The sequence below is a fragment of the Pagrus pagrus genome, assembly GCF_965226575.1.
Source record: "Pagrus pagrus genome assembly, contig: HAP1_SCAFFOLD_99, whole genome shotgun sequence".
In the NCBI taxonomy this organism is placed as follows: domain Eukaryota; kingdom Metazoa; phylum Chordata; class Actinopteri; order Spariformes; family Sparidae; genus Pagrus; species Pagrus pagrus.
In genome coordinates, this window is record NW_028175364.1 from 177,634 (window position 1) to 199,754 (window position 22,121).

General features: G+C 41.5%; 1 protein-coding gene and 1 long non-coding RNA gene across 3 annotated transcripts; both read left to right on the top strand.

Moving 5' to 3' along the window:
- Nucleotides 1-3,057: 3,057 nt before the first annotated feature.
- On the top strand, nucleotides 3,058-5,551 carry LOC311253969 (uncharacterized protein; the record flags this gene model as incomplete). Its single annotated transcript, XM_084384405.1, has 9 exons — nucleotides 3,058-3,135; nucleotides 3,316-3,360; nucleotides 3,470-3,562; nucleotides 3,659-3,733; nucleotides 4,462-4,550; nucleotides 4,649-4,751; nucleotides 4,874-4,990; nucleotides 5,095-5,246; nucleotides 5,401-5,551. The coding sequence occupies exons 1-9, from the start codon at nucleotides 3,115-3,117 to the stop codon at nucleotides 5,549-5,551; spliced, it is 846 nt and encodes a 281-aa protein (XP_084240531.1). The 5' UTR covers nucleotides 3,058-3,114.
- Nucleotides 5,552-5,894: 343 nt separating this feature from the next.
- LOC311253972 lies at nucleotides 5,895-10,545 on the top strand. Of its 2 annotated transcripts, XR_014622110.1 has the most exons (8): nucleotides 5,895-5,942; nucleotides 6,071-6,199; nucleotides 6,344-6,439; nucleotides 7,928-8,003; nucleotides 8,218-8,369; nucleotides 8,601-8,711; nucleotides 8,854-8,968; nucleotides 9,959-10,545. It is a non-coding gene; the product is annotated as an uncharacterized lncRNA (long non-coding RNA). The 2 variants fall into 2 exon arrangements; XR_014622111.1 differs by lacking the exons at nucleotides 5,895-5,942; nucleotides 6,071-6,199; nucleotides 6,344-6,439 and adding an exon at nucleotides 6,577-6,663.
- Nucleotides 10,546-22,121: the final 11,576 nt, after the last annotated feature.

Genomic DNA, 22,121 nt, shown 5'->3' on the forward strand with positions numbered 1-22,121 from the left:
AAATTACATAGAGTATGTTGTTAATGTTAATGAAAGTTATTTTTATCATTTAAAAATATCCCCAGGTACATCAACTAGAAACCCATATGAGACCAAGACATCATACTCAACATTGGCTCCTTGGATGGGGGAGGATGTTAGAAAGGGGGACATGCTGCCAAAAACAGAGGCAAAGAAAGGCATGAAAAAAAGAAAAGAAGATTCAAAAGTGCCAGCAAAGCAGTTGGATGAAGACACGATTCTGTCCCTGCTTGAATTGAAGAAGGTGTGTTATATTGAAAATGTCAGTAGTTATTTTCGTCATTTATATTGTCTAAACAATGTAATACAAAAAAACTACTACTGTCCAAAACACCCACAGCCTCTAAAGAAAGACCTGCAAGAGGCCTGTAATGCACTTGGTGTCAGTGATGAGGGATCTGTCACTGACCTCGTGAACAGATTGGAGGAGCTCGTCAACTTCAAGGAAGTGTACCCAAAGCTTTTCTTGAAGCTGCAAAAGACTGGAGGTTAGACTTCAAAATGAGATGTCTTTAAAATGATTATGTGTCGTTGGTCTTTTTTTCTATGTTTATGCTTTCTTTTATTATTTACAGGTGGAGTACTGCATTTCTCTTGCCCTCGTCTACTATTTGAACTTTTTGTTCTGGACTGAGTCCGCTAGGGACCATGTTGATGGTTTGCTTAGTTTTAAAGCATTCCCAACATGCTATATCTCAGATGTGTCTGGCCAAGTTGCCAGACACATGAACAATCGAAGCAGGGCGATTGTGTCCACCAACCACAGACAATTTGGCAAGTGCAGCAGAAAAGAAACTCCAAATTGAAATGGCCTGGGTAAAAAACCTCAGTACACATTCCCCCTTACAACCACCAACAAAAAACGATGACCGATGGATACTGCCCCATCCAGTTACCAAAACCACTGAGAGGTACGCATTGTACGACCGTTTCCACCAGAAGAGACCAGAGGAAAGTTTAAGGAGTTTGAACTTGTGCCCCAATTTACGCTCCAAAATAAATTCATCTGTAGCAGAACAGCTGAATCGCGAGTTAGCAGCTACCAGGTACTCGCTCACCCAAATGAACGAGGTACATTTCAAGCAGACAGTGAGGATTTTGTTGGAGATGCACAACTGCTGCATTAACAACAAATTCCTTGATGACATCAGAAAACTGTCATCCGTGCCCCTGACATTGGGTCCGCTGGGCACACTGGTCTTCAGGTCTTCAGGTTTGTTTACATGTTTTCAACAGTGGTCAAATCAAATCAAATCAAATTTTATTTGTATAGCCCAAATTCACAAATCACAGTTTGCCTCAGAGGGCTTTACAATCTGTACAGAGACGACACCCTCTGTCCTTCGACCCTCGATTCGAGTGAGGAAAAACTTGCCCCAAAAAAAAGCCCTTTTAACAGGGGAAAAAAAAAATGCGGAAGAAACCTCAGGAAGAGCCACAGAGAAGGGATCCCTTTCCCAGGACGGACAGACGTGCAATAGATGTCGCATGTACAGAGCAGATCAACGAGATCACGATGTATACAATTATAATGGATGGTTGACAGGAATGAAAGCACATAAAGAGGCATCACAGCAACAACAATGAAATGCACATGGAAATGTGATTACTAGTGATAACAGTAGTAGTGGTTAACGGTAAGGATAGTATGTAGTATTGCATTACAATAATAGTAGTGGAACGTATGTAACAGAGATATGACTAATATTAGCGACAGTAGTGGTGGGTGTCAGGCAGGGCCATGGCAGTAGGCGCATCCATAATCAGGCAGGGCCATAGCAGTAGGCGCATCCACGATCCACGAACCGGGCGCGGCCAGGATCCATGGGAGCCTGTAGGACTAGAGAGCACAAGGACTCCGGGGAAGAAGTGAAGTCAGTGACATGCAGAGATGGGGCATGTATACAGGCATAATGTATACAGATGGAGAGGAGAGGAGGAGAGAGAAGCTCAGTGTGTCATTTGTCCCCCGGACTAGGCCTATAGCAGCATAACTAAGAGCTGGTCCAAGACAGGCCTGGGCCAGCCCTAACTATAAGCTCTATCGAAAAGGAAGGTCTTAAGTCTACTCTTAAAGGTAGAGAGGGTGTCTGCCTTCCGGACCAAAACAGTAAGATGGTTCCACAGAAGAGGAGCTTGATAACTGAAGGCTCTGGCTCCCATTCTGCTTTTGGAGACTTTAGGAACTACAAGTAAGCTTGCGTTCTGGGAGCTTAATGCTCTAGTTGGGTAATAGGGTAGTATGAGCTCCTGGAGATATGATGGTGCCTGACCATTAACAGCTTTGTAAGTGAGGAGAAGGATTTTAAACTCTATTCTTGATTTCACAGGGAGCCAGTGCAGAGAGGCCAATACAGGAGTAATATGATCTCTTTTCTTAGTTCCTGTCAGTACACGTGCTGCAGCATTCTGGACCAGCTGGAGACTCAAGTGGTGTGTTTAGTATATGGGAGTAGAAATATAGGAGTTGTATTATAAAAAACATTGTGACACTATGAACCACCCGCACAACTATGACAGTGAAAAACTAAAATTCTGTATTTCTGTGATCACAGCACACAGGATGCAACCTATTGCATTGCTCTTCCATTATTTAACAACCGAGGACATGCAATACACCCTTACATTATAAATAACACCGCTGTTAAGGAATAGTGCCTTTATACATGTGTAAAGACCAAATAACAATATATGGGACACTGCCACTTCCACCGCAGTGGGACACTGCCACTTCCACCGCCACCTATTGCTGTTCCAGCAGACAAGGTCCAAGACGTCACTTTTCAGGCCAGCAACTACAGCATATCTGAAGAGGACAAGGTTAGTAGCTGCATCTGATGTTTTTCACATAAAAACAGTTTGAAAATCGTACAATGTGAACATAACTTTTCTCATTTTGTACTTCCATAATGATTATGAATTGTATAAGCTAATAGAAAACACTGCTGTTTGTAGAGCACTTTGAAAAGTCTTCTAACTGGATCTCGGGACGAAAATCAAGTTTTGACTAAAATCGGGAGAAAGTTCCGGATTTCAATAAAAGACATTAAGAGTGTTTGCCCTCTGGATTTACTGGACGACACCTCATGGACGATGCCGTGGCTGACAGATGATGTGAGTATGACAGTACTGTTAACATTATTAAATCTATTAAGACGTTTATGTTTACAGTCAGACATGCAGTCTGACTAAAGATAAATGCTGTGGCTCATGTCAGTGTGCACTCAAGTGTGTGGTGACAATTTTTATGTGCTAAATCCTGCAAAAACTGATATCACCATCTTTTTTATTCAGGCTGTCAATTTCAGAGTGGCACAGATTACACGGGCCTGCAGTAAGGTAATATGAAGTACTTGTGTGTATGCTTTTGTCAATTCTGAACAAACACAACATCCTCAGCAAAGGTAGGAGACAGTAACACTTATAAATCTTTATCCCCACTGCACAGTCTGTGAGTTTGGCTCACTTTGACAACATTCTGTGGAGTCGGGACTGGATAAGAAATGGCCATGTCCAGGACAAAACTGTCAAACACTTAAAGGTGGGTTTGCCATTCTTGAAAGATGTATGTCTTTACAATCTGTCTTTTTAACATGGACATTTAATACTGAAATCGCTATTGTCTCCACTGCACTAGACTGCAGACCGAATATTTCTGCCAAGGCTTGTGGGTCACAGCACTCCTGAGACTGGAAACCACTTTATCCTTTGGGTAGGCCAACATGACAGCACATCAACCATGTCATAAAAATGATGTTAAACACATGTATATCACTATAATTATTCAAAAGAGATGCTTGGACCATGTTTGCTGCAGCAAAGTGTTAGCAACATGTTAAATTTGTGTGTAATTTTACTTCAAGAATTAAAGTGAACAGCAGGTAAACAGTAGCCAAAGTAGTATAAAAGTTATCACCCAAACATGCATTCAGAATGAAGAATGCAATAAACATATGATGCTATATTTGAAATACTATGCAAGAAATGTTTAACACTTATATTAATAAATAACACAAATAATAAGTGTAATGTGAGACATTTTATCAGTTACTAAAGGGGAGTTTTGCATTCCCCCATGGTAGTTGAGCTCATATTTGACATGTAAATATGCATTTTTATCTTTTAAGAAGACAATCATATTTACTCAAGTCCAGCATATAAATATAGGTCTCACACAGTGGACATGCTGCAATAAAAAAGTCATAGAACATTAGGTAAGAACATTTGTAATGATGTACTGTATAATTGATATGTTATTTTGTATAGCCTTAATGGTGTGATAAGACAGAGACTGAAGGACAATATATAAATGTATAAATGCACCGATAACTTGGTTAGAAAGTTATCACTGTGGCTATCAAAAGCATTACTTTTTCTCTGTTAGACAAAACAAAAGATGTAACTGCAGATATATGTGCTTCTGGTATCTTTATGACTTAGGTACTAGACTTCTCAAACAAAGAATTGAGATTGTACGATTCTTTGAGGATTCAAACAACAATGACAGATGACGACATGGCTCTTCTGAGGTGAGAAGTGAAGACACAAAATTCAGAGGGTGGTTAAAAAATTTAGGCAAGGGAATTACTGTCATAGAAATGTGACCCCTTATGTTTTGTTATCAAAGTAATGTCTTCAGAAACCACGGAGGTCTCAAGGGATGGAAGGTCACATTCCCAAAGCAGTGGAGGCAGAGAGACCATGATAACTGTGGGATCTTTGTGTGCTCGGTAAGTAAACTGTTTCAGCTTTGTTAGGAGCTGTCATCATTTGTAAAACACACAAACAGGATGACAACAAGAAATAACTGTTTTGTATGCCATTTGTGACTATGTTTTTATCCCAAAAAAAGGCAGCTGAGAATGAGGTCCAAAACAGAGATGTCAGCAATGATGATCTCTCCCTCAACCAGTGTCGAACTCTAAGGAGACACAATGCGGCTGAGATGATAAAAGGCCTGAGTGTTCAGGTCAGATATATTAAACTTTTCGCTTAAAGCCAATGTTTACTCAAAGAGAATTCAGAGTAATGTTATTTATGTTTTTATTTTTTTATTTTTTGTCATTCACACAGACTTTCCCACTCACCAAAGAAGACCTGGAAAAAATAAAATTTGAGGAGGACAGGATTCAGCAACAGGAAAAAAAAGCAAGCGACTCCAACTGTCATTGCTTAGCCTGGGAAAAACAAGCCTGCGTGTTTCAGCGGGTAACTGGCTCAAAGAGGTATTGAAGAAAGAAATTGAACAGCAATACGCAGCATTTGTGTAATGATTAATGCCAGGTGTTTGATACAAAAGTAGAGCATAATAAAGGTGTCTACAGTTTTAAGATAAATATAGTCGAATAAGCTGATAGACTGTTTCGATTTGTCTTGTAGAACACTCCACAGTCAAGTGAAAAACTTTTCTTGGCTCGAGTGTAAAAGCTGTGGAGGTTGGATACATTTTGAATGCGCAGGTGTGCAAGGAGACTGGACCACCAGAGAGTTCCATTGTGGTTGTGATCGCGACATGACTACATATCTGTAAGTATATGACACATGCTCATGTTCCATTAAATAACCTAAAAAAATAAATAAATAAATTAAAAAAACCTAATAAAATATCTCAAATAATTTGCTGTAATTTTATCGTTCTGTCATTACTGTATGAAATATGACCATAATTTGTTGAACAGTGATGTTTTTAAATTGTGCTAGTAGTACGGTACTTTAGCAAGCTGACTTTCAAAGAAATTACAATGTTTTTAAGTGTTGTCCTCCAGCTCAAAAGTCAATTAGGAACATTTTCTCAAATACATGTCTTTGCTATATTGCAATTACAAGCCGACCTCATAGTTCATGCTTTTACTTCTTGCAGGGATAAAGATAGTGTGGAATCCACCCAGGCAGACAGCATTTTGACTGACAAAGAGATCAAGGTATTACTGACAGATTTCCCTTTTTGGGTTTGGGGTTTGGTTTGAAAGAATAATGACATCCTTTTTCCAAACCTGACATGTTGCTTTTTAAAGGTATTTGGACTGATTAAACTATTTTGTATTCTCAGTGTTTGGAGATAGATCTTCTGTCAGGTCGCATTCTGTCAAACAGAATGTACCTGTTCAGGAACACAGGATAAGACCCAACACTGAAAGCATTCTATGCTGACCACCTGTCTGTTTTTGACGACATAAAGGTAAAGATTATACATGCATGTAATGCTAATATATTAATAAACACCTTACAAATGAAAAAAATAGTTCATGGTGTCTCTACGTATGAAATGCATACAATATGAAAATAAAGGCAAATATTAATGTTGTCATTATCAATATTTCAGACAGGAGAACTCATTGTCAGGTTAGAAGGGCTTGTTGCCAAACAAGTGGCTGTTGCTGAAAGAGATGCCTACTTAATTGAGGTCATTTTGCCAGAGGTAAGTACAACATAATTTTTTGTATCCAAGTTAGACAAATAAAAAGTTAATTATTTCTTGCCCGGGGGATTAAATGAATTGTGACAATAAAACCACAATGACAAATAAAAAAAAAAATTGTTCCAGGTAGTCATCGAGTGGCTAACACAGCGGTTCAGCATCTGCCGGTATGAAGCAGAATGTATTCTGCTAAGTACCACCTTTTTGTGGAACAAGATGGAATGGTAATGTATTAACATTTAGAAACAGTATTTGCAAGTCAGGGTTAGGGTTAGGGTTAGGGTTAGGTGAGTGGTAAAGCATAGGGCAATATTTCAAGTCTGTCTTCTATTTATGTAGCGTTACCCATCCAAATTTGTCAAATCAAGTGGATATTTGATAACAGTAGTCCATTTTTGTATAAAAACATTTACTGTGTAAAAGTGTCAATATATTTTTTTAAAACAACAGAACGTCTAAAAATGGCACAAAAATACACATGTCAAAATAAAAAACATTTTTAATTTCTAACAGAAGCCCCTAGAGCAATTTTGAAGAAAATAAAGTCTATGTCATTTTCTAATACATTAAGCAATGACATTATTGCAGCATCACAAATGTCACAAATTAGTATAGTGATCAACAATCATCCCGTACCACGAGATCTCGCGATATAAAATCGTTAAGCTATTTTTCGTGGAGGTTAAAAGCTGTCTCGCGATATGAGTAGCTACAGAACAAATGCAGAGCGGCAGCTCGTATAACGGAGTCTGACGTTCAACTGGCAACATTTAGAGTGCTTGGTGGAAGCAATAAGCGGCACACGGTGACAGACAAGACGGGAACAACATGTAAGCACTATTATAAGCACTAATACTACAAAATAGTGCCGTACACTGCGGCTAACACGAGCACTATGCAAAGACACCCACAGATAGCATAGCTGAAGTTTTACAAGCATCTGCGAGTGACTGCGAGCTTCAGATGCTAAACCATGGTGTTGCTACTGTGACCGACAATTTACGCAAATTGTCGTTGTAGTTGTAGCCAGCTGTCTTTATCACGCTTGAACAAAAAATGTGTCAGTCTGTGTTTGCACTTTAAGTATTGAGAGACTATTATTATTATTATTATTATTATTATTATCTATTAATTTCTCATTTGAATTTATGGAAAGGAGTTCAGTAACAAGGTCACACACTAGAACTGAAATGACGTTCATTACAAGATAAGAACTATTTAAAACATTTCACGATGGATCAGCATTGTTTTGCATTTTGTGCAAACACTATTTTTCCAGTCACATATTTCATCATTGAAGTTGTCTTTGCAAATAGTGTTCAAAAAACGTCTCATTCTCGTGAACCCAAAATCATGTAGTGTCTCTGTCATGAGCTGGGTGTATCATCACACCACTGTTTTTCAACTAATCACGAAAGAGTTCAAGTGCTGCAGTTACATATTCAAGCTTCCACAAATAAACTTAATGCCTTTTCCATGACTTGGCAGGTTGGAAAGTGGAACTGCCCCAGGTGCCAAATGTGTGCAGACAACAGGAGGGCCTCACACAACGCACTTTGAGGAGGTACTTTATTATTCAATGATAACTACAATTTTTACTTGCATAGTAATTACCAGTCATAAGCGATCATCATCATTCACTGACATTTTGTGCAACCCAACACATCCACATATATGCCAAAAGGTACAAAGTACATCAGTGTTCTAATTTGGATAAATACTCAAGTAAAGTTTTGGTGCAGTAATTTTTAAAATTTTATTTGAATTTGTCTGCACAGCTTTCTGATGAACTTCTTGTGGAGGTGTTTCTGGAAGTCATCCTCATGGAAGGAGATGGCCATCGCAAAGATTGCACTTGTATGCAAGACGTTTAGGGACATTGTATCAAGTAAATGGTTCCGGAAGAGAGCACATTACAGATGGCTACAAAGTAAGTAACAATAACGTAAGCAAATGTATATACAGTGCCTATAAAAAGTATTCCCATAAGCTTTGGCTGGTGAAGAACCCGGGCAACAGTTGTTGTATACAGAGTCTCTCCCATTTCAGCTGCTGAAGCTTTTAACTCCTTCAGAGTAGTCATAGGTGTCTTGGTGGCCTCCCTCACTAGCCTCCTTCTGTGTTTTAATTATGTATTAATGTGTTGTTTTTTTCTCAATAGGTGTTGTGAATCTTCAAAAGTTTTCTTCTGCTTTTCAAGAAGAACTCAAAAGCATGTACACTATTGAACCTTGCACTGCCTGTGGATTGCTATACAAATCCTTCCCTGGAGGTATAAATGCCAGTTTTCTGATTCATAACAGTGCGCTCAGTTGCAGTTTTTTGGCTTTGTTGAGCTACATTTCATATCAGCAAACACTTGTAATGTGTTGTAATGTCAACCTTAACTGTTCATATCTCTCTTCTTCTTCAAGGATATATTGGGCAAGGGAGGAGAGGAGAGAGTCGTGGGTACTACAGTGAGCCACCTCACCCAGGGTTCTGTAGCCATACCTGCGCTCCGACAGAGGAACCAGGCGATTAAAACGGGTAGGAAACATTTGTGCACAACTGGACACAACCTGTTCAAACTCCTCCCCTCTGGTAAGCGCTATGAGCTCTGTACGAGGAACCCAGTGGTAGAAAGAGTACTGAAAATCTGTATGAATACAGTTACATTACTAAAATATTAAAACTAAAACTCAATTTCAACTTCTGGTCTTAAAATCAGAATCAGAATGAGAAAGAAGTTTATTGCCAAGTAGGTTTTCACATACAAGGAATTTGTTTTGGTCTCGAAGCTATGTGTGCCAAACAATAAACAATAAATAGACAACATGATAACGAGACAGACAGAACCATAAGTGATAACAAAGTGAAAGAGATATGGTGTCAGTGGGGGTCAAGCAAGAGGTAAGAGTCATTTTCAGTGTCAGTGTCAGTGGGGGACCGGGCATTGTTTTGTGAGGCCAACTGCAGTCTGCAGCCAACTGCAAAAAAATCATACTTAAGTAAAAATACTAAGCATTCTTCTCAAACGCTACTCAGTATGAGTTGCCTTTTTAGCGGTTGATGTTTCACACATTATCTATAGCATGCACGCTGTTCAGCCCAGTGGTCATGGTCACCTCTCCAAACCTGTGCCTGCAGCAGAATTTTTGTTTGTCCACATATGAGGGTTTTCATTGGCCCAAAACTTCCCACAGGCCATGACTGTGATTAATAGTTAGATCAGTCACAGTGTCAATAACCCTCTAACACCAAAACAACCATTTCTAGACTATATTTTTGTAGTTTGAAGTCACTGTTTTTAATATGCCTCACACCTGTTACCATTATCCTTTCAGTGTGTCATTGTCAGGCTTAATGAATCTCTCATCCCTAGTGTAGTACTAATGGTTCATTTGTGTTCTGCCAAGAAGAAAGCAACGAACTAGACTTTTTTGTAAATTTTCTTCAAGCTTTTCTGCAAGCTCTGTTTTTTTCTGTCCCCCTCACTCTCTCTCATTTCTCTCATCTTCCTCCTCCTACTTTCACCAGGTCTCTCTGCTGAACCATTCACCCTCCAGCAACTAATCGTTCCTGACCTGTTCAACAATGGTTATCTGTTTGTGTTATGGAGAGTTTTTGACAATAAAAAATGACTACACCCTCTAATGTTTGTTATGTATTTACCCTGTCCAATTAGCCTAAAATACTCATAGAAACACATTTCATATACTAGTAATGTACTAGTATGTCTATCTAACTGAATCTTCACTCTCAAGCAAATGTTTGAATTAACAGTAATATGTGGTGTAAACAATACATATGTGGATTGTCATTTCAGACTATCTGAAGGTGGATCATAGAAAATACCCCAATACATTAATTTCCAACAGTTGTTTGATACAATGATTCAGACTGAATTTTTTATACGAAGTAATGTATTGTTGTGTTCTCCTAGTAAAGGAAGCCTGTCAGGAAGTATTGTTTAGTTGGTTGGCTCAAAGTTTCTGCTATCGATTAGTCAGACTGGCTACGGTGGCTGGGCTTACAGTAGCCATGTTAGCTAAGGCTATCGCTTTCATTAGCTTTAAGTAGTGTATTGGCCCAAATTTAGACATATTACTTTGCTATCATATTGCAAGAATCCCACGTGTAATTACTGTCTATATGCCTACGTCCCACCAACATAACATCCAAAAGAAACACATAGCCTACGTTCCTTTATTTACGGCAATGTGTTAAGTTAGCATTGTTAAAAAAGACTACAACAATGTATACATTTATGGCAGCACTTGTCGTAAAACCAGCCCAGTGGCATTACATTTGCATATCCATCAGGGGACGGTACCCATCCAGCAGTCTCTCAGAAGCATAACGCTCTCTAGCGGCACACACCGTCATGTGTCGGCGGAATATCAGCGGCATAACAGCGGCACACCACTCCTAGGAACGGTATAAGAGTCTGGGGATCGGTATAAGCCACTGAGCAGCAATCGACATAAATTTGGCCACCTCTACGAGGAACGGCATAAGGCTCTAGGCATCGGTATAAGCCGCTGAGCAGCAATCGACATAAATTTGGCCACCTCTCCGAGGAACGGCATAAGGCTAGGCATCGGTATAAGCCGCTGAGCAGCAATCGGCATAACTTTGGCCACCTCTCCGAGGAACGGCATAAGACTCTAGGCATCGGTATAACGCAAAAGTTTTGCGTCGACAAATTTTTATTGTTGACATAATCGATTACGTCGACTAATCGTTGCAGCCCTAGCCAACACAGGTTTGTACAATCACGAGGGCCAGAGGACGTGGTTTCAAAGAAATATACTTTAACAAAATGGCTTAAAATGACTAAAGGAGGGTTGCAGGCTTAGCTGACCCAAGGGGGAATATGCAGATAGAGCCACCACACTGGCAAAAGAAACAATGGTGAGCTGGGGCTCACCATGGCGGCAGGGAACTCAAAAAGGGACAAAATCCAAACTATAAACCAACAGTGCACTGCAACCAAAAGACTGTGTCAAACACCACCACCAGGGGAGGACTGCCACTCGCTTGGGCCTCAGCACCTGTTGTAAAACAAGAAAAACACAAAATTAACACAAGGCACAGTGTGGGGACCTCTGGGGGAATCTACGGTTTAAAAAGCAAGAAAAGGAAACCAAATACACAATTAATCAATTAATTAATACCAAAGAAACCCAAAGAAAATATCAGAACAAAATAGAAATATTTTATATATCACAAAAAAAAAGGAAATAACAAATTCAGTTTATAACTAAGGAATTTAAGAAAATTAACACCACAATATAAACCAACTTAGGTTTGGATCAAATATTAAACAAAGAAAGAAAATAATATTTTAACCCAAAATCAGCTTAATGCAATAAAGACAATCTAAACTATTAGCAAACAAATAATAAACTAAGTGCAACCTAAATTAAATCCACAAAACAATCTTTGATATTTCAATTAATAAAGGAAAATAATGTGTTAAATCAAGAGAAGACAGGTGAGCCAACTCTGCTGGACTCGGACTGGATTTCGTGGTGTGGGTACAATAATGGCGTGACGCCTTCAAACTGGGCCTGAGGCTGTAACCACATACAGTGACCTGAGACAGTATGACACATCTCAGTCCACCTGGAGCCGAGCCAGGACAGCAGCAACCCTTATCATGGTGGCCGATGACTGGAACGCACCAGGACGCCAAATGGATAGATGCAGAACTAGGAGAACGGGGGACCGCTGGTTACGGCAGCCTCGCTGCACAGCAAAAGAGAATGTGTCACAACTAGGGCAATAAGTGAAAAACTGCAGCAGCAGACAAATACGAGCAGCATACCTCTGAGCTCTACTGCACCCAACCTGCTCGCGCCCGCCGGCTCACTGTCGCTCCCAGCACTGCAGCGGGAGGATGAAGCCCCAGAGCCAAATAAATTTGCGATGAAACAGCAGATAATAAAGGGTACCTACCTTAATAACACGACGGGGAGACACGGACATGCACGCCGACCAACACGCCAGACTCACCGCACAGCAGAAGCAGATCGGGAGAGCGGCGACCAACACGCCTGGTTTTAATCACCCGCAGCGCTGCCCCACATTAACCTGCACAGGCTGGCACAGCGCCATGCAGTGACCAGTGGAGAGATGGCTCACCCGGCCACATCACCCTGTTGCCGAACATGAGGGAGATGATGGACGAAATGCGCTCGGACATCCTCAGTAAGTTTGATACCACCATCTCGGCAGCAGTTAAGAGAGATCGTGGCGGCTTTGGAGCCCTTTAAGAACAGACTTGCTTTATATGGCGAATCGATCACGGACCTCGAGCGCTCAGACAATGCTCACGACATGTGGATGCGCCCACTGCTATGGCCCTGCCTGATCGTGGATGCGCCCACTGCTATGGCCCTGCCTGATCGTGGATGCACCTACTGCCATGACCCTGCCTGACACCCACCACTACTGTCGCTAATATTAGTCACATCTCTGTTACATACGTTCCACTACTATTATCGTACTGCATTGCTACATACCATCCTTGCCATTGATCATTACTACTGTTATCACTAGTAATCACATTTCCATGTGCATTTCATCATTATTGCTGTAATACATCTTTGTGTACTTTCACTCCTGTCAACCATCGCTTATAATTGAATACATTGTGATCTCGTTGATCTGCTCTGTACATGCGACATCTATTGCACGTCTGTCCGTCCTGGGAGAGGGATCCCTCCTCTGTGGCTCTCCCTGAGGTTTCTTCCGCATTTTTTCCCTGTTAAAAGGGCCTTTTTTGGGGCAAGTTTTTCCTCACTCGAATCGAGGGTCGAAGGACAGAGGGTGTCGTCTCTGTACAAATTGTAAAGCCCTCTGAGGCAAACTGTGATTTGTGAATTTGGGCTATACAAATAAAATTTGATTTGATTTGATTTGATTTGACATGGAGCTATCCGACCTCCGAGCTAACGTTAGCAAGCCAACCGCCACTGTTGACTCCCTGTCAAAGAAATGCGAGGACCTGGAGGGTCTTTCAAGATGGAATAATGTTCGCTTAGTTGGCCTGCCTGAGGGCACAGAAGGTCCTCGTCCTACCGAGTTTGCTGCCCAGCTCCTACAAGACATACTTGGTCTTGATAACAAACCTATGCTGGACCGGGCCCATCGCACTCTACGCTTTACATCACAGCACTCCTGACACTATTTAGCATGTTAACTTGCTATTGGGCTGCTACTGTTACTAGTCCTGAGGACTACACTTGCCATTCATCCTGGATGTCATGTTTTCTTAATGTGTTCAGTGAACTACAGTTCTGATATGACACCAATTTTTTTATTTATTTATTTTTCTTGTTTACTCCTGCCAGTCTTGATTTTCTTCAACAAGGCTCATGGTGACCACTAGGGCTGGGCTATGTGGACCAAAAGTCATATCCCGATATATTTAGGCTGAATATCGATATACAATATATATCCTGATATTTTTTCCGCAAAGTGAGAGCAAATGTTCAGTCAAAGCCAAATATGACATGTCACAAGTAGTTTTATTGAAACCGGCTATTTCAGTAAACAGTTGCAAAATCAAATGAAAAAATAATAAACGGGTTTCTTCACCTGGTTCATGAATAAATGCTCAGCTGTTCAAATACCAATAAAATGTAAACATACTGTATAACAACAGGAGTACCTTTTTTGAAATCAAAGCTCCGTAAGGTGCACATTTAAATAAAAAAATATCTTAAATGAAAATAGCCTATAAAAAAAACAGGCCAATCTTTTTCTGAAATAAATATATTTATATGAGTAAAGTACAATATCAAATTCTTTTTAGTTTGACAACTATAAAAGGCTTATTAAAATCAAATTACAGATTTTCTTCTCTCTAACAAATCCACAGATGCAAATAACGAACATTACAAAAGAACAAAATATGACAAACACTAGTAAGGGCAGCATTTACACTCACCGGCCACTTTATTAGGTACACCTTGCTAGTACCGGGCCTTCAGAACTGCTTTAATCCTACGTGGCATAGATTCAACAAGGTACTGGAAACATTCCTCAGAGAGTTTGGTCCATATTGACATGATAGCATCACGCAGTTGCTGCAGATTTGTCGGCTGCACATCCATGATGCGACTCTCCTGTTCCACCACATCCCAAAGGTGCTCTATTGGATTGAGATCTGGTGACTGTGGAGGCCATTTGAGTACAGTGAACTCATTGTCATGTTCAAGAAACCAGTCTGAGATGATTCGCGCTTTATGACATGGCGCGTTATCCTGCTGGAAGTAGCCATCAGAAGATGGGTACACTGTGGTCATAAAGGGATGGACATGGTCAGCAACAATACTCAGGCTGTGGCATTGACACGATGCTCAATTGGTACTAATGGGCCAAAGTGTGCCAAGAAAATATCCCCCACACCATTACACCACCACCACCAGCCTGAACCGTTGATACAAGGCAGGATGGATCCATGCTGTCATGTTGTTGACGCCAAATTCTGACCCTACCATCCGAATGTCGCAGCAGAAATCGAGACTCATCAGACCAGGCAACGTTTTTCCAATCTTCTATTGTCCAATTTTGGTGAGCCTGTGCGAATTATAACCTCAGTTTCCTGTTCTTAGCTGACAGGAGTGGCACCCGGTGTGGTCTTCTGCTGCTGTAGCCCATCCGCCTCAAGGTTCGACGTGTTGTGCGTTCAGAGATGCTCTTCTGCATACCTCGGTTGTAACGAGTGGTTATTTGAGTTACTGTTGCCTTTCTATCAGCTCGAACCAGTCTGGCCATTCTCCTCTGACCTCTGGCATCAACAAGGCATTTGCGCCCACAGAACTGCCGCTCACTGGATATTTTCTCTTTTTCGGACCATTCTCTGTAAACCCTAGAGATGGTTGTGCGTGAAAATCCCAGTAGATCAGCAGTTTCTGAAATACTCAGACCAGCCCGTCTGGCACCAACAACCATGCCACGTTCAAAGTCACTTAAATCACCTTTCTTCCCCATTCTGATGCTCGGTTTGAACTGCAGCAGATCGTCTTGACCATGGCCGTTTCTCAATATGCGTTCTTCTCTGTACTTCTGTTCTTGTGGACTTGAGAAACGTCATCAGCACCGGACCAAGTACTGTTCCAATTCAAAGTTCGCATCTGGCCAAGTACGGTCGAATACCCCGGATGTGTTCTCGCCCCACCCGTTTCATCGAGGATGCATCGGTGGAGACTTGTGTGGACTTTTGGAAGTTACGTATCCCAGAATGCATTTCGTGATAGCAATGGCCGAGGAGCGGACTCACAACTGTAAGTTACAAGTTTTAAACGTTTGATTTAGGGTCACGAAATGTAAGTTTTAATTTTTTGTACGAGAATGTTATAACAGCAAATTAGTGCTGTGGTCGATTCATTACTGCCGCACGTAGTTTTTGCTTCGACGTTTTCGGTGGTAACCACCCGCTAACAGCTATCGTACTCCGCTAGCTGCTAGCAAATTGGCCCGGGTGCTTAGCATTACTGCTACCCCGCAGATTACAGCCGTGTCCCGGCGTGACCCTCTGAAATCAGCCGCCCGCTGGTTCTGTATCGTTGTAGTGGTAAAACGTGACCGTTCACTTTGCATTTAATGGGTAAGTGTCTGAAACGAAATACTTTAGGGTTTTTGATACCGGATAAATTGGTCTGTGTGGGGTGCGAGGGTTTTATTTAAGTTTTATATTTCATTTAACATGAAGCACTTGTCGCCGACCAAAACGCGTAACGTTATCCGCTCATACTCCCTGTTGTTCCCTATTAGCTTGACTACTTAAACACATCAGAAGTGTAAAAATGTACGGTTTTGTGTATTAAATCTGTCGACCGTAATTTCATTCAAGGGACAGCTGAGGAGACCCGGGCCCTGATCAAATGGCGCTCGGAGAACAAGGCCCTTTTCACAGGGCGTAAAAACTCTGCAAAGACGGGATGGGAGTGAGTATATTATTTTCATCATAGCCTGTATATCTGGGGAAGGGTTCGACTTTGCCAGTCATAAACCATATTATGGAGGAGTATGCAATTTAATGTATTTATGTATTTTCCAAGGGACTTTGTTAGAATATGTGGCCTTCCCATCACTGGAACAATCTGAAGGACAAGTATAAGGTACCAATTATATCTTTGTGTTTAAAATGGTGATGGAAAGCTCTGTTGGATTTTTCTGATTTTTGAAAAAAATACTTTTTCTCATGTCATAAATTAAACCAAACAAAGACTTTCAGTGTCACAATGTAATGATTAATAACTTATTTCTAGGAGTTAAAAGACCCACCAACTGGGAAAGGGGTAGAGGCCGGGAGTGTGACCGCTGCCACCTGGCAGTGGTACAGCCTCATGGACGCTGTACTCCAGGGGCAGCATGCCATCAACCCGCCCCTGGTTGTGGCCAGTGCCACGCCAGGTGGCGTGGTCAGCAGCACCCCGGCCTCTACCTCTGCAGAGGAAGATGAAGTGAGAGAGGAAAGAGAGGAAAGCAGGACAGGACGAAAGAGGAAGAGGGAGAATGAACTGTTGGACTTTTTGAAAAGACAAGCTGAGAGAGAGGATGAGAGAGAGAGAGAGGCCTTGGTTAGGGAGGAGGAGAGGGAGAGGGCAGCAGCTGACAGGACCGAGAGGTACCTCTCATTGTTTGAGAGGCTTGTAAATAAGTTTTAGTTGTGTGTTGTGATATTTAATTATTTTTTGTTCTGTGTTCTTGTGTTTATTAAATTTTGTTTAAAATGTGTTTGAGACAATTCATATTTAAGCGATACTGTACATATTCAATATGTGTAATTATTTACATTTATACAAAAAAGAACATTGGATAGACAACATATATACTTTTATTTACAGTTGTGTTTAAATTAGAATGAACCAAAAAAACAAAACCAATTACATTGAAAAGAAAAAATATAATTTACAGTGATTTCATTGAATTTAAATTTGGGCTAACCTGAAAAAAATACAATATAAAAAAAATACATACTACATATGTACAACATATTTACACCTATACAATCTATATTCATCTGATTTACACAATATATACATTGACATCTAACCATATGTACATATTTACACACTCCCAAGTGAACATGACTACATCTAGAGAGCGCGAGTGAATATTTACTCTCTAGATGTAATCATGTTCACCCAGACATGCAGGCAGGTCCCGAGGAGCAGAGAGCTGGGCAGCCAGACGTCCCCGGACCTCCCTCCCTGCCAGGCCCCTTTCATCCCCCTCTTCAATTCCTGGGTCAGCCTCGCCGCCGGGGACCTCCACCATCTCGTCCTCCTCTTGCTCCACCTCCTCCTCCAGGATGTCCTCAGCTACAACACATATGTTGTGGAGGATGCAGCAGGCACCAACCACCTTTGGGGCAAACACGGGCCGGATCTCAAGGGCCCTCAGGAAGATTGAGCGCCACCTTGTCTTGAGGATCCCAAAGGTGCGCTCAATTATGTTCCTTGCCCTTGAATGGTGCCTGTTGAAGCGGGCTTCAACTTGGGCTATTCAAGGTTAGAAAGAAATATTTAAATGTAAAATGTGAAAATGTATAGTGTATTTGAAACTCCCCAAATTATCTGTGTGTGCGTGTCTGTGTATGTTTTCATACTTGCTACAGGCTGGCGATACGGGGTCATGATGGCCACAGGGCGCTGCAGGCATGGGTACCCTCCATCTCCCAGTAGAAAGTATCCAGCTGGTGGATACAGGGCCTGGTGGTACAATGGTGACCTCCGGAGGACCAGTGCATCATGCACTGACCCTGGCTGACCTACATAAATGTCCAGGAAAGAGCCTTTGGCATCACACATTCCCTGGAGTATAATGGAGGGGAAGAGCTTTCTATTTATATAGCTTTTTTTTTGTGGCTCAGCAGGAGGAACAATCTTTATATGGCACCCGTCGATGGCACCAGCAGCAGCCTGAAATGCCTCATGCACGGCAAGCAGCGCAAAGCCAGCCCCCACCTCTGCCATCTGCTCAGCCCTGGGGAAGTGGATCACTCTAGGCAGGATGGTCATCATTTCCTCCACAACCCTGTGCACAATCCTGCACACAGTGGCTTGTGGTACAGAGAAGACATTGGAGGTGACCCGGTACGACGCTCCACAGGCGAGCCAGTAGAGTGTCACCAGCACCTCCAGCTCATGGCTCCATCCATGGCTCTTCTCCCGGGGCAACATCTGGAGCAGCATGGTGATGCTGTCCCTGGAGAGCCTGAACGCCGGCTTCACTTCAGCCCCAGAAAAGAATGTGGCCAGGATAGGCACCTGGTCATTCAGCTGTGCATACATATGCACAGGGCCTTGGTCCTATATCAGAGGAAATATTTGATTTATTAGTTATTTATTATTATAGTGTATGTAATCATCGATTTATTATTATGAAGTCTGTTTTTAATCATGTATAGTAATCAATGTAGTAAAAGTAGTTGAGTTAATTTGACAGGGACCACATACAATAAAACTGTTAGACTTGAAATTCTATGCATTATATAGTTATGTGAACAAACCTATAGGTGTTGTAGTTAAACATAACAGCAATTTTCAAAAAGGTCACGTCATTTTTTTAAATTAGGACTAAATAAAATGTTATGATTACACAAACTAACTTTTCCAGAGAGACATGCCAGGATGGCACGCCTCCTCTCTGTCCGTCGCCGAATGCCGGCACTCCTCCGGCGGATGCTCCTCCTCAAACAGTCCGCTTCGTCTTCCGCTTCCTTGTACATCGCCCCGGCGATTAAAGTAGCGACCAACTGCGCCATATGTCGTCAATTTGACAACAATATTAACGATAACAGTATGAATAACAAAATAAATAGATAGTTAGTGCTTCAATTGCCGCTGCGTCACTGCTCTGTCCACTACAATAAAACCCACAATATTTTCCCGCCACTCGCCCTTTATATAGCCACTTTTCTGAAATTCTATATTCATATCTGTATAAAAAGAAAATTCTATATTATATCTGCATATAATATATATTAAAATATACAAATGAAACGGAGTTTTTTTATTGGGTTTATTTTTTATTTTAATCAGAAAATAACCAGAAGTTGAAGTGCCGAAACCAGCGAAGACGATGACGATGGCGTCATCAAGTACGTTCCTGTTCCAATTGCAGAAAGACCGTCCTCCCGTTCTCCCGTCCTCCCGTCCCCCGGGAGTTCGTTCTTCCAACTGAACTCCGCAAGTCCAGACTCCCGGAGTTCACAAGTTCGAACTTGCGTACTGGGTATTGAGAAACGGCCCTCGTCTACATGCCTAAATGTTTTGAGTTGCTGCCATGTGATTGGCTGATTAGAAATTTGCGTTAACGAGCAGTTGGACAGGTGTACCTAATAAAGTGGCCGGTGAGTGTATATATATTGGGCGCTGCTCTTGTGGCGACCGGCAGAAGGCGTTGGCGTGTGTGTGTTTTTAGTTGTTTATTAACTCAACAGTGTTTACTAACTTCCAAACCAGTGGCATCCTGTCTTTAACGCTCTTATGCGCACTTTTCAGATAGTTTTGTAGCGCTTGAGTCGAAGATGGTAGATAGTATTTTTACTTTTCCTGACGGCCACGCTGAATCTCACACTGGGACTGGTTGTCAATCCTCCTCACACAAGTAGGATTCAATACAGTCATGACATCCTTTTCGGATTTCAATCCCATGGTCTCCCAGTGGATCTAACTGTGGACTTTTCCCCTTCCAGTGACGAATATGTTTTTAACTGCAACAATGACTTTATGCGCACCTCTACAAACACTTGGAGTGAGACGAGGAGGAGGAAGAGGGGAAAGAAAGGCGGTGTCCGACAGCGGCTAAGGAAGTTGACCCGGGCTAATCGTCTCCCCTTACCGTCTGTAGTCCTGTCAAATGTCCAGTCTTTAAAAACACAAGTCTGATGAACTACAAGTCTACGTGTCTTTCATACACAAGTTTAGGGATGTGTGTGCTCCGCAGACGTTGTTGCTTCCTCCATGTTTGTTGAAGAGTGCCGGAGTGTGTGTTCCTGCCCCTCCCCCCTCTGTGGTGAAAAAGGAGGGGCGGGGGGAGCAGTGCAGAGAGCTCCGGGTCAGCAGCTTGCCTGGAGCAAGGAACTATATCGATATATGCGATATGGTCTAATTCCATATCACATTTAAAAATATATCGATATATTTTTCATATCGATATATCGCCCAGCCCTAGTGACCACTTGAATGCAGGAATACCTCAGGCAAAAACTGTAGCACTATAGGTGCCTTACTGTTATGACACAATTGATTGTGAGATGCTGCAAGTGTTCTTTATTGCTTAATGTTCGTATTATTGTTCAATAGGATTGTTTAATGTATTGATTTATTAGTCAGCTTTAGTTACCTGGCTTGGTTATAAGTACATTTATTACAGTGTAATTTCATTGACTTTACCCCATGTTACAGTTCCAACGCCTAATTAGTTGTAGTTCTTCAGTTGTTTATTATAGGCTCTCTTCAAGAGGTGTGACAGATTGGGGGGATGCTTCTGCTAAAGTCCATGTGGGTGGAGGGACGGGTGGGAGGGGAAAGGTACGGAAAGGTTTATTCTTTTTCTGTTTCTGTCTCTTTTTGTTTTGTTTCTTCTTGTCTTACATCAGTCAAGTTTTCACTTCCAGCTTTGCCTCAGATCATCATAATATCTCTTACATAATACTCCTGTTAGCTGGCTATGACCCCATCTAATGCAACTTCAGCCAGTGAGTGTGCCATTAGATTCACTAGTTTCAACTGTAAAGGGCTCAATAATCCTATAAAACTAAGTAAGATACTGCACCATCTTTACCATCTTGGTGCCGTTGTGATTTTTTTGCAAGAGACCCACCTCAGAGACTCGGACCATTCTAAATTGAAGAGGGGATGGGTAGGTCAGACTTATCATTTCTCATTTCAAGGCAAATCTCGGGGTGCAGCCATCTTGTTACATAAATCTGTTCCCTTTGTGCGTTCCATTACCATCTCTGACCCTAATAGGCAGATTTATCATAGTTGCTGGCAAGATTCCACAACACCCGGGTGGTTTTGGCTAACATTTATGCTCCCAATTGTGACAACGATGCTTTCTGTAAAAGCCTTTTTCTAAATCGCTCTGATTTGTCGTCACATCACTTAACATTTAGGGGTGTTCCAACAAGGGTACCTCACGATTCGTTTCGATTTCGATTATGGGAGCTTCGATTCGATTATTGGCCACGATTCTTCGATTATTGCAATTTTTTATGCTTTTTTCCATACAAGATTGATTTTGTCTTCATCTGTGGCTATATTTGTAAATAAATAGCCTATCAATTAACTCAGTCTCCTAAAACTACACTCATAAAGTAAATAACAAGGTTTTTTGAACATTTGACTTGTATTTTTCAAAGACACAAAATATTTTATTTTATGACTATGTAAACATTTGCACTTTGACCTACTTAACTTTGACCAGGGAAAGCTCCACTTGCAGGAGAGCCCCCTCTATTGGCGGAAAACACTGAAAACAGTCAAGCCCTGGATTTAATGAGGCGTAAACATGTGACGTGACGTGGCGTGAAGCACGAAGTTGGGCAGTGATCAGTGACAACAAAGTTGTCTTCAAAATAAGAGCTTTACATTGCACCCCATTGGATTTTAGAACTGGGTTCTTAGCGGGGGGCTTTTAATTTGAAAGTAGCGACCGTTCGTAACTTGCCGCT